General features: G+C 38.3%; 1 protein-coding gene across 1 annotated transcript; it reads right to left on the bottom strand.

The window, feature by feature from the left end:
• Positions 1 to 10,980: 10,980 nt before the first annotated feature.
• On the bottom strand, positions 10,981 to 11,901 carry LOC108440189 (olfactory receptor 2K2-like). The gene has a single exon (XM_017718950.1). The coding sequence runs from the start codon at positions 11,899 to 11,901 to the stop codon at positions 10,981 to 10,983; it is 921 nt and encodes a 306-aa protein (XP_017574439.1).
• Between the last annotated feature and the right edge of the window lie 643 nt (positions 11,902 to 12,544).

The raw sequence follows: 12,544 nt of genomic DNA, 5'->3' as shown, positions 1-12,544 counted from the left end.
CCTTCTCTGAGGTCTACCTCTTCTCCTTCTACCCGGCAGCTCCATCTCCAACATTCTTTGCCCAATAGTTATTTTATGTCTAATTCTATAAATTCAGGTTAAACACTACTTTGAGACGTTGTTCACAGCTAAAGAATGTTGAATAAAAATATGGTGGTGAAAAACGGTTTTTGTGCTAATTTAAGAGCAGTTAAAACAGACCGGTCAATTTTGACCGGGAACACTAAAGTAAGGGGTGGGAGGTGAAGAGGACAGGAGGGTTAATTCAGTCACTGAACTGTAAACAAAATTATTGGGAGAGGTTTCATGTGAAGCTCTTCACCGTGGAGAAACTTCTTTACAGTGGTGGTGACAGGAACCAGGAGAACAATATCCACAATGGACATCTAAAACCACCAGTGAACCTACACATATCTTTTGGGGTTTTTTCTGTCATATTGATGATGGTAAACTAGTGATAAATCTGAAATAATACTTTTTATTTGGGGACTATTTTGACTTACAACACCCTGAATGTAGCCCTCCGCCATGAATGGGTTAAACCATGGCCCAGACATAAGGCAGCATATTCATAACCATTTCATATAATAACTTTCTGTGAAGGAGCTTTAAGAGACTTTGCACTGTTCAGATGTCTGGTTCCTATCATTACTGCTTTGAGCAGTGCTGTTTCTCTAGAATGGAACACAGCATCTTTTCATTTTTCACTAAGCCAGTACTACAAAGTGAAAAGAACCAGGACCAGAACCAGAGTCACAGTTCTAGGTATTGTACTGCTGTATGCTCCTCTTAAACTTAATTTCATCTGCCTCAATATCACCCATGCATGCACAGCTTCTGCTTGAACTATGAAAGATATATTTGCAAGTAATCTGCTGTGTGTTTTTCATTATGCCCTTTTATTTCCCCCATATACTGAAGTCAGTGCCATCTGATGCAAATGCAAAAGCATTTCTCCTGTCTCTACTTGCAAGGCTGTGGTAAGGGTGGATGTGACCACGGTACAACACACTCTCAGTGCCTGTGCTTGTATAATGTGCCTGCTCTGTCTCCAATCCTGGTCCTGGAGAGCTGCCTTCCTGCAGTGTCTAGTTCCAACCAAAAATTGCAACACCTGCTCCAGTTAATGAACTTATTGATAAGTTCCTGACTGGCTGGATCAGATGTATTATGTAAATGCTGGTTGGAAGTAAACTCTGCAGGAAGTTAGGACCTCTCTGTTACCATACACTCCATCAGTCTGCTGAAGTGTGATGTCAGGGATATAGTTTTATACCCAGTGAAATCAGAGAGATCTTTTTTCCAGCCTTCCCTATTGGGTCTACTACTGCCAATTTCCATGTTATAGGGAGGTGTCTTGTTATCCAAATGTAATTATAAAACACCAAGATACTCTTAGTGCACTTGTCAAAAATATTTTTCAACGTATCATTGTTTCCTTAGATGTTCATTACTCCAGTGCCAGGCAGCTTTATGAAAAGTCTCCCTGGCTGTGTTCAGTATTGGATTACAGATGAAAACAACCAGTTTTTCCAAATTTCTGGACAGCTATGTTGTTGAAATGTATACAAAGTAATTCAGAGTGGTTCAGTTTGCATTGTACAGAGACATATTGACTCAGATTTCAATGGTGGTGATTGGAACCAGGGGTGGTAATTGAATCATGTGTCTTCTGAGTTCTTATGTGAAACATTAATAATGGTAAGCTAGCAGTGAATCTGAAAAAAAAAAGCTTTCTTTTGGGGACTATTTTTATCTTACAGCACCCTGCATCTCTGTCATTAATGGATGGAAAAATACATTTTAGGCCAAAGGCTCCTTGCAAATTCCTAAACCCATGTCTCTGGTTTTAAGCAATGTATCATTTAATGTAATAGAAAGCTTGGTAGCTTTTAGAGGCGTCAAAGTCTTTAGACATCTGTTTCTTATCACCGCTGCTGTAAACAATAATGACTCAGTAAGTTGCTGGAAAATGTGCTTTCACATCGAACACTTTGAATGACTTTATTTAAATCTTAATGATGTGTTTATGCAGGTCTTTCAATGTCAAAACATTTTTAGAGTCTAATAATTTTTCATTTAAACTTAATTCTGCAACACAGTGTACTTAAACAACAGTGGTCCTACTCTTTATAAGATGCTTAATTTTAATATCATTAAGTGTTTATCGTTACATATTTTATTGTGGCAGACAGGCTAAGCCATTCATTCATTGTTTAGCCATTCATTGGGTTGCAGTTTTTACATTGTTAACCAAAACTGTTAGTGAGGCTGTTTTTTTTTTTTTTTCATTTTTATTTTCATTATTATTAATTGTCCTTTGGAAGAGCAGAATGTGTAGGTGACACTGGATGACACTGTTCCCAGTGTCTGCATTTTACTCATGTTTCCTACAGAAGTAAATGTGGATCTAGTCCTAATTTCTACATTTTAAAATGTTTATGTATAGGCATCAGTAGCAGCAGCAGCAGTAGCAGATATACACTCATATTCAAAAGTTTAAACACCTCTGGTCAAATGACATGCTCTGTTGAATTTAAAGTGAAAACAAGTTAACACATCCTCTACAGAGAACACACTTACATATGCATTTTAAAACAAATTTTAATGTATAATTCCTATTTTTTCCCAAGTGTAACTTGGATATTGGAAAAAATGCCATATTGTAATGTTTTACTGTGTTATATTTTGAATAACTTACTGTTATCATATTTCTTTCAATATGTGAAATTCAGCAGATAAACAGTAATTGTGCATTAAACTGTGTGTTGTTTCTGTTTTTTTCACTTAGAAAAAAGAAAATGTGTGACCAGTGGCACTCAAACTTTTGCACATGACTGAACAGGAAAAATATGGGATATCAGCACTGGCCCACAATTCTCATATTGGTGTATCAATAAAAACTATAGAAATAAGTCTGACCAAAATTTATTTATTTAATTTATTAAACAGTGTAGCCCAGCATAAAAAATCAACAACATTGTTCTTGTGTCATGGTTGCTAATGTGCTCAAAATTAGAATATCAGTTACAAACACACAGAAGCCTTAATTTGAGTTATATATCTTGAGAAGAGTGCAGTAATCTTAAAGGAGAGCTGTTAGCTCATACACAAAGATATAATTCCAGTCTTGACATCTGAGGCTTGTTGAGTGGTGGTCAGCGAAAGAGCTCAAAACATTAGTTACTGAATTCACATGACGGCAGTCACCTCAGTAGCTAGCCACCACTGCTTCATGATTTAGTGCTCCGCGGTCAAAGGAAATGTGACACGCAGCATCTGGCAAGAAAACAAAACGTAGTCATACCTTGTTTTTATTTACAGTATAGTGCTAATAAATGCAAGTATTGCTTTTGGCAATAAATCAAATATGATGATGCGAGCATTTTATCAGAAATAGGACTCAAGGACTCACAAAGATCCCTTCCCACAGCCTAACGGTCCAAAGTAGAGCTCTGAAGGCAGACACACTCCTTGTCGACAAACTCCATTGAGGCTGGAACATTTCCAAGGGAATGAGGCAGCCTCATTCTCTTTACCTTGAAAAAATATGACATACTGTGTTTGTTCTATATATCAGCAAATCACAGCTTAAATACCTATTCACAAAAAAAAATCGTATTGTTGTATTAAATTTTTGATTAGCTTGCACTTCACGAGTAACATATTTTTATACGTGCTATAGAGCAATATAAAATACATATACAATACAAAATCATAAGCTTGTCTATGTAAACAAAGCAACAGTTTCCTGCAAAAATATTTGAACAAAACTTACAGTATAGTGCTAAGACAACCAGTAGGACCAGAACAAGTACACGTTGATGCTTCATTCCTGCTCTTCTGTGATACTCTGAAGAACTTGTCACAATATTCTGCTCAGACTGTTTTATTTTCCTCTTATTACCAAAGGGAGGAGTGAATCTAATGAGGTCACTCCAATTTGGACTATAAGTTGAAAATTGGATTATGTAGCTGCATGAACAGCAACACTGTTTCTAATCACATTTGGTGAACTCAGAAAATGCTTCGGTGCGATGGGTATTCATAGCAGAGCACGTCATGCGATGTGTGCTGCAGCAAATTATCATAATAAGGGGGTGGGGGGGGTTCACCTGATCTCAAACACATGCTAGTCCTGATGTGTACAATTTCCCTCTGAGCATTTTCAAAATCTCAAAGATTCCAAGGGTTTATCAGTGTGATGTGATAGTGATCTCTCTGTATAGCTTTTGAACAACAGACCTTCTTATAATCAAAATCTTTGTGGTTTATATTACAACTCATTTCCAAAAAAGTTGGGACGCTGTGCAAAATGTAAATAAAAATAAAATGCAATGATGTGAAAAATGCAATGATGTAAAGGCAGTATCAACAATGCAGTTACCTACTAAATTGCATTGGAGAATATAATTTTACAATATTTGTCCACTAGGTTTACAGAATAAATGTCACCTTGAAAAAAAAACACTATCAATGCTTGTTTATGAACTATTTTAAAATCACAACATGGTGTGTAACGACATACTGTAAAGAAGAACTAAACAATGGCTTCTTTACATTTACATTTACATTTACATTTACAGCATTTAGCAGCATCTTATCCAGAGCAACTTACAAGAAGTGCATTGTCTATCTAGAGAAACTATCTTTGCTAGTTACCAATAGCTTAGAGAAAAGACAGTCCTGAGCTCAGATACTGCTAGAGACAAAAAGTCACTGTAGATACCGAGAGAAAAAGGAACAGAGTTGAACACAGAACTCTGTGCCATTCAATGCAATACAATACAATAAAAACAATACAATACAATAAACTACAATACACAGTGAAATACAATAAAATATAATATATAAGTGCAGCTTATAATTCAATGCTCATTTAAGTGCTGTGTTAAGAGATGTGTCTTCAGTCTGCGTTTGAAGACAGCAAGAGACTCTGCTGTATGGACAGCCAGAGGGAGTTCATTCCACCAGTTAGGTGCCAGTACAGAGAACATTCTCGACACTTGTCTTCCACGCGCCTTGAAGAATGGCAGGTCAAGCCAAGCTGTACTCGAAGCTCGAAGGGCTCGTGGTACAGTTCGAGACTCTTTACAAACAGTGAAGTTTCTGCTAAAACCTGAGTAGACCGATAAACCATATCTTATTAAAAAATAGCACAAATACAACATATCAGATGTTGAAACTGAGAAATGTTATTGTTTTTGGAAAAATATTTGCCCATTTTGAATTTGATGCCAAGAACACATTCCATAAAAGTTGGGACGGGGACAACAAAAGGCTGGTAAAGTTGTGTGATGCTAAAAAATAAACCTGATGGTTGATTGGCAACAGGTCAGTAACATAATTGGGTATAAAAAGAGCATCCCAGAGAGGCTTGGTTTTTCAGAAGTAAATATATGGAAGGGTTCACCACTCTGTGAAAGACTGCATCAGCAAATAGTGCAACAATTCAAGAATAAAATTTCTCAGCATCAAACAGAAAATAACTTTTGCTTTTCATCATCTACAGTACATAATAACATTAAAAGATTTAGAGAATCTGGAGAAATCTCTGTATGTAAGGGACATAATCCAAATATTTTCTACTGTGATGTTTGGGCCCTCAGGAGGCCCTGCATTAAAAACAGACATGATTCTGTAGTGGAAATCACTTCATGGACTCAGAACCTGTTTTGGAGGCAAAAGATGGGTGCCGAAGGCCCAAGTGGGTCGCGGCCCAAGTAGGTCGTGTGGGAGGAGTTTGGTGAGGCCATGGAGAAAGACTATCAACAGGCACTGAGAAGGTTCTAGCAAACTGTCAGGCGCTTCAGGAGAGGAAAGCAGTTCCCGACCAACACTCTATACAGTGGGGCTGGGTGGCTGCAGACTTCGACTGGGGACATCATTGGATGGTGGAAGGGATACTTCAAGGATCTTCTCAATCCCACCAGTAATCCTTCCCCAGAGGAGACACAGCTTGGAGATCCGAGCGAGGGTCCGTACTTCACTCGGGCTGAGGTAGCCAAGATGGTTGGAAAACTCCTTGGTGGCAGAGCACTGAGGGTGAATGAAATCTGCCCAGAATTCCTCAGGGCTCTGGATGTTTTAGGGCTGTCTTGGCTGACATGCCTCTGCAACATCGCATGGACATCTGGGGCGGTCCGCCTGGAATGGCAGACCGGGGTGGTGGTCCTGCTTTTTAAGAAAGGGGACCGGAGGGTGTGTTCCAACTACTGGGGGATCACACTTCCCAGCCTACCCGGTAAGGTCTATGCAGGGGTACTGGAGAAGAGAGTCAAGTATAGTTGAATCTCAGCAACAAGAGGAACAATGTGGGTTTTGCCCAGGTCGTGGAACACTGGACCAGCTTTTTATCCTCACCAGGGTCCTGGAGGGTGCATGGGAGTTTGCCCACCCAGTCTACATGTGTTTTGTGGATTTGGCGAAGGCATTCGACTGCGTCCCTGTGGGGAGTGCTTCGGGAGTATAGGGTGAGGGTCTCATTGTTACGGGCCATTCAGTCCCTGTACAGTCCCTGGAGCAGGAGCTTGGTTCATATAGCCGGCAGTAAGTCGGATTGGTTTCCAGTCAGGGTTGGACTCTCAGCTCTCTCTGGACCAGTTTTCATCCGAGTGTGAAGCGGCTGGAATGAAAATCAGCACCTCTAAATCTGAGACCATGGTCCTCAGTTGGAAAAGGGTGGAATGCTCTGTCCAGGGGAGTGAATTCTTGCCGCAAGTGGAGGAGTTTAAATATCTTGGGATTGTGTTCACGAGTGAAGGAAAGATGGAGCAAGAGGTTGACAGGCAGATTGGTGCAGCGTCTGCAGTAATGCGGACCCTATACCAGTCCATCATTGTGAAGAGAGAGCTGAGCCAGAAGTAGAAGCTATCAATTTACCGGTCAATCTGTTTCGACTCTCACCTATGGTCATGAGCTTTAGCTAGTGACCGAAAGAACGAGATCACGGATACAAGTGGATGAAATGAGCTTTCTCCGCAGGGTCGCCAAACTCTCCCTTAGAAATAGGGTGAGAAGATCGGCGATTCGGAAGTGGCTCGGAGAAGAGCCGCTGCTCCTCCACGTTGAGAAAAGCCAGTTGAGGTGGTTCGGGCATCTGGTAAGGATGGCCTCTGGACGTCTCCCTAGGGAGGACACATTGGAGGGATTATATCTCTTGACTGTCTTGGGAATGCCTTGGCATCCCTCCGGAAGAGCTGGAGGAGGTGACGGGGGAGAGGGAAGCCTGGGCCTCTTTGCTTAGGCTGTTGCTCCCACGACCCGGACCCTGATAAGCGGTTGAGGATGGATGAATGGATGGATGGATGGACTCAGAAACATTTCTGAAAAACACTGTGAAAACAGTTTGTCGCTACATCCACAAATGCAAGTTAAAACTCTAAAAGACAAAGAAGAAACGAAACCATATATAAACAGGATCCGGAAATGGTGCCACCTTCTCTGGGCCCGAGTCCATTTAAAATGGACTGAGCTGAGGGGGAGTGGAAAAGTGTCCTTTGACGAATCAACATTTTAATTTTTTTTTCTTTTTCTGAAATCATGCATGCTGTAACTTCCGGGCTCAAGTCCACTCAACTTGTTATCAATGCACAGATCAAAAGCCAGTATTCATGATGGTATAGGGGGGTATTAGTGCACATGCAACATGCACAGCTGTTGGTCTCCTCAGTTCCCAAATGCGTACAGGGTGTTGTTAAAAGAAGAGGTGATGAAATACAGTGGTAAACATGCCCCGTACCAACTTTTTTGGAACGTGTTGTTGGCATCAAATTCAAAATAGGCATATATTTCTCAAAAAACAGTACAATCTCTCATTTTCAACATTTGATATGTTGTCTTTGTAGTATTTTCCTTTAAAATATGGTTTACATCATTTTCATATTATTGCATTCTGTTTTTATTTACATTCTGCACAGCATCCCAACAATGGGGTTGTATAAATCATTGCTGTTTATTTGTCCTAGTTCTGGCCTAGTGATTCATTTATATTAACATATAATAACCCAGTCTGCTCTTGTGAATATATAAAATATTTATATTTATTTGCAATAATTTTGCGTAAGGCTGTTCCTTATGCCACCCTAGAGCAACATGCTTTATTAAAGGTGGTTGTCTGTTGGCTAGAATGAAATCCCTGACCATTAGTCAGTACAAAGCTTCGACACCTTTTATGGTGACCTACAGAAAAGAAACAGACTCTATAAAGTAAATTAAAATTTTTAGACTTTGTTTGCTTTCCTTGTGTGGGTTAAACATAAACATGTAGAATAGTTAGAGAAGCTGGTGGAGGCTTCCACTATACTAACCTTTACAGGCTCTATGTTTATTTAACACATTTATTGTCAACTACAAATGTATTCATATACATTATTTTGTTGTCCTGTCTAGTATTTACTGTCATGGCTATTTATTGTTCTGTTCATTATTATCTGGTGTATTTCTTGTATATTCTGCTGTTCTGTATACTCACACTGTCATGTATCTGCACTCTGTGTAGGCCGGTGTAATGTGCTGTGTGATGTGTTATTGTGTGTTGCACCATGAGGCCTGAAGAAAGACATTTCATTCCACATACAAGTTACATTTGAGGAATGACAATAGATATCATTTGACCTGACTTGAAACTGGTACTGTGAGAATAGGATAATGGCTTCTAATCTGGCATTTTAAATCAGCTCATTACATATAGACCTGTTTATTAAAGCAGAAATACGGGCCCCTTCATATGGTATTTATCAGAACTCATAAACATGCAAGAATGCAGCTTTTGAAGTCTGCCACTTTATAGTTTGGCATCTTTGTTACCATTTAAGTGCACATATTTTCATTTACAAGAGCAGTTTGTGAGTAGTGGCTACAGGTCACTGCTCTTGTGTTGTTTGGTTTTTAACTATAATTTTGCTTGGTGTCCAGCAAAGTGCCATTGTTTCTTTTTATTGTTCTCATCCAGGATAGTCATTAGCCATAAACACTGGGCTAACACTGAGTCCTTGTATAAGCATGTGGGTCTGGTATCTTTTGCAGTTTGGTGGTGGAAAAGTATTGGATTGTCATAGTGTGGCTCCATCTGCTTAATTTGCATTCTTCACTGAGGGCCCTGGTTGTAGGCTGCTTTTGTGTACCTGAGGATTGATCTGGGGGATTCTTTGGTCTCCCAGGGTTCTATTTGTTACAGGCTTGTTATTGCTTTGCCTATGAGGATGAAAAGAGGGGCAGGTTAGCTTCATAGATTTACAGTAAGAGATGTCAGTGATTGTGGACATTGAAGCAATGTGGTCTGCCAGATGCATTTCGAAAGCCTCCTGTCATGTTGTTACAGGTTTTAATATGTAATTCAACTAGACAATAGCTTCATCAGGACATCAAGGAACCTGTTCAAACTCATAACAGTGTCAAAACTCAGAGCAATCATTGGAGAATTTGATGATTTAAGCAGAATTATGAAATATAATAGAACATGGTTTAACATTAATTGGATTGTCATTGTTCATGTTCATGGAGTTGAATTTACAACACTTATTTAACTGGGACTAGTTTCTAATTTTTCTATTGTTCTATTCTATTCTATTCTATTATTATTATTCTATTATAATTCTATTATTTTATGCTATTTACATTTTTGAAGGACTTATTTTCTGTTTTCTTTACTTTGGATGTACTGATGTACTTCTTTCATGGTGCTATCGATGTTTGTCCAGATTTTTTTTTTTTTTTCAGATTTTTTGTTTCAGATTTTTTCTGTACTCTACGAGCTTTTCTTCCTCTTTCTTTCTACTTACTGCTTCTGTAAAGGGTCAGCATGGTGTCATGATACCCATACTGCGGTGGCTGCCACAAGTCACACTCTCGCTCATGAGCATAGAAGCTTAGCTATGCAAAATGCCAACAGAAGAATGGGACACGAGTGGTTAAAGTATGTATATGTGTTGAATTATTCTGTGCCAGGTTTGTGGCCTAATTACAGTGGGTTTCTGATAGTTACCTTAAGAGAAAGAGTAAGGCTTGAAGTTTTAAGTGGCCTTTCTGTCTTGTTCATTTAATAAAGAACATTTTCGAGCAAAAATTATGGTCTCACCTGATTCTTCTTCAGGTCGACATCACAATATTTCATATTTTAAAGCTGTGTGTAATACTGTTTACAGTATGTTTTGCTTTTCGTACTTATTCTCTTCTGCAGTGGATTTGTGCATTTGTGTATTGCACATTGCTTGCTCCACTTTCATTCCACTTCCCAGCACTTTTGCGCAGAGTAAGAGCCTTTTGGTCATGCCCTCATGATTCATGCCATAGCAATGACAGCACTAGGCTGGGCTTTGCAAAAGCATCTTAGCACAAGGGCTATTCTTAAATGGTAAAGGGAGCACATTGAACATTCTCTCTACTGGTTAAAATGATCTTAAGACTAAGATGCTTTTGGGAAGCCCCTCTGTGTTTGTTCGGGGCCAACTTCCCACATAATAGAGCTTAATGCATTGTCATAGGTAACTGCATTTAAGCAATAAATTAAATAGAAAATGTATAAAAGTTTTTAATATTTAATAAAGCTTTGAGTTTTATGTAACAAACTGAGGAGCATTATAACTGATGGCAGACAACATTCACTGGACAGAAAAGTCAGAATGCTAGTACAACTAGACATAATAATTATTGTTAAACATGTGATATAACAATTATTCATAGGTACATTTCCCATATACTATGACATTTTTCACTTTGTCATTTCTAACGTGCTATTAAATATTGCAAGTGTCACATCTATCAAATTCTTTCTAGCTACATTATGTAATCAGTCATAACACAGTAGGCCAGATAATAATAAATTTGATTGCACTAAATTCTTTTCATTAAAAAATTGAAATATTTATAGTTTATAAAGAAATCTAAATATGAGGTCTATCTTGGCGAACTAAAAGCAGAAAATTAACTTTCCTGAAAGACACAACAGTTATGAAACTAGTCACAGAGCTTTCATTAATATTAAATAGCAATTTTTTTGACAAAATATAATACATGTCTCCTGATTGGGCTTAATTTTATGCCATATATTATGGGATTGACAAAAGGAGGAATAACTAAAATCAAAGCTGAATTAAAGTGCTGTAATGTTTGAGGCAGATCTATGTTAAACTGTGTGTGTGAAGCATCCAGCAGTGATAATGCCATGAAATTTGAAAAGACTATTAAGTGTGGTAAACATGTGCTCATGAACTTATTCTGATTTACTTTAGACTGCTTACAGGCAATGATTAGTTTTATATAGGAAAAAAACACAAATGCCACTATCATTACCAGTACACAGAAAAAAATCCATTTGATTATTATTTCAGAAACATGCGCTTGGCAAATCAGTCTCTCGAGGAAAAAGCTTCCGCAGTACAGTTTGTCTATATGTTGTTCACATATGGGATTCCTGGCTGCCATTAAAATGATCATCAAAACAGTACAGCAAGGAAACATCCATATAAATGTCAGTAGTTTCCTTACTGTGGCTCGGCACATTAGGCTGTGGTAATATAGAGGTCTGCATATAGCCAAATACCTATCCAGTGCCATAACGCTCAAATTTGTAAATTCTCCGATTCCATACATGAAAACAACATAACTTTGTACAATGCATGCTTGAAATGAGACTGAAGTAGTTTGCGATATTAAATCAGACAAAAGCTTTGGATAAAAGCCTGCAGTTCCACACAAATCATTAAGACACAAATTACCCAAAAAAATGTACATTGGTTCATGCAGAGTTTTCTCTACAACTATAATTAGGATCAGCATTGAATTGAGAAAAACTGTTAGAAAAAAACTGGGAAGAGTAAAAGCAAATATAATAAGTTTGCTTGTCTCGTCGGTCTCATTCAGTGCTGTGAATGTGAGAATGACTCCAGAAATGTTGTCCATTCCACCTTCAAATGATCTTGAAAAAGAAAGACAAAAGCGTTTAAGAAACAAAAATGCCACACATTTATATAAACAATAAAAATATAGGAGAATGTCCTTTAAAAATAATAAAAAATATTCCAAAAATCATGCATTTCATTTTCAAAGTCATTTTAAATAATAATATGTAGACTGAATGTGGCCTACTGGTTATGTCTGGCAGGCTCTGAGACAGACTGAAGACTCTCTTGACTTTGTTCTGTTGGTCTGTGCTCTGTGGGACTAATATATAGCCCACAAGTAGCATATCCATCCTGTGGGATCTACAGAACCTGTCTTGTCATCATTCATAATGAAAACAACTTTGTCTGCAGAAATTGCAGGCTTTTTTGCTTACCTGGACATTCATTGAATAAATGTACTAAAGTGGTATAACAGGAAAATAGAAGGATGATGTCTGAGCAATAACTGAACAATAATAGTTAGGCATCTTATGCAACTTTCACATAGATTTGTTGGAGCTTTTTGGAGTTTCTAAGAGGCAAGAATAAAGGTGTAATCTGCCACCCTAGCAGACACCCAAAACCAAACTCTGTGGGCGTCCTAAGCTCACATCTTAACATAAGAAGAACCAGAGTGTGCCTGGTCGACTGCACAGCAGAAT

Source organism: Pygocentrus nattereri, chromosome 16 (genome assembly GCF_015220715.1).
Source record: "Pygocentrus nattereri isolate fPygNat1 chromosome 16, fPygNat1.pri, whole genome shotgun sequence".
NCBI classification, from domain to species: domain Eukaryota; kingdom Metazoa; phylum Chordata; class Actinopteri; order Characiformes; family Serrasalmidae; genus Pygocentrus; species Pygocentrus nattereri.
The sequence above is the reverse complement of the archived record's forward strand: the minus strand, read 5'-3'. Positions and strand labels throughout refer to the sequence as shown.

What these genes read in the sequence shown, in the direction of transcription:
- LOC108440189 (XM_017718950.1), bottom strand. Translation starts at nt 11,901, where the DNA reads ATGGACAACATTTCTGGAGTCATTCTCACATTCACAGCACTGAATGAG.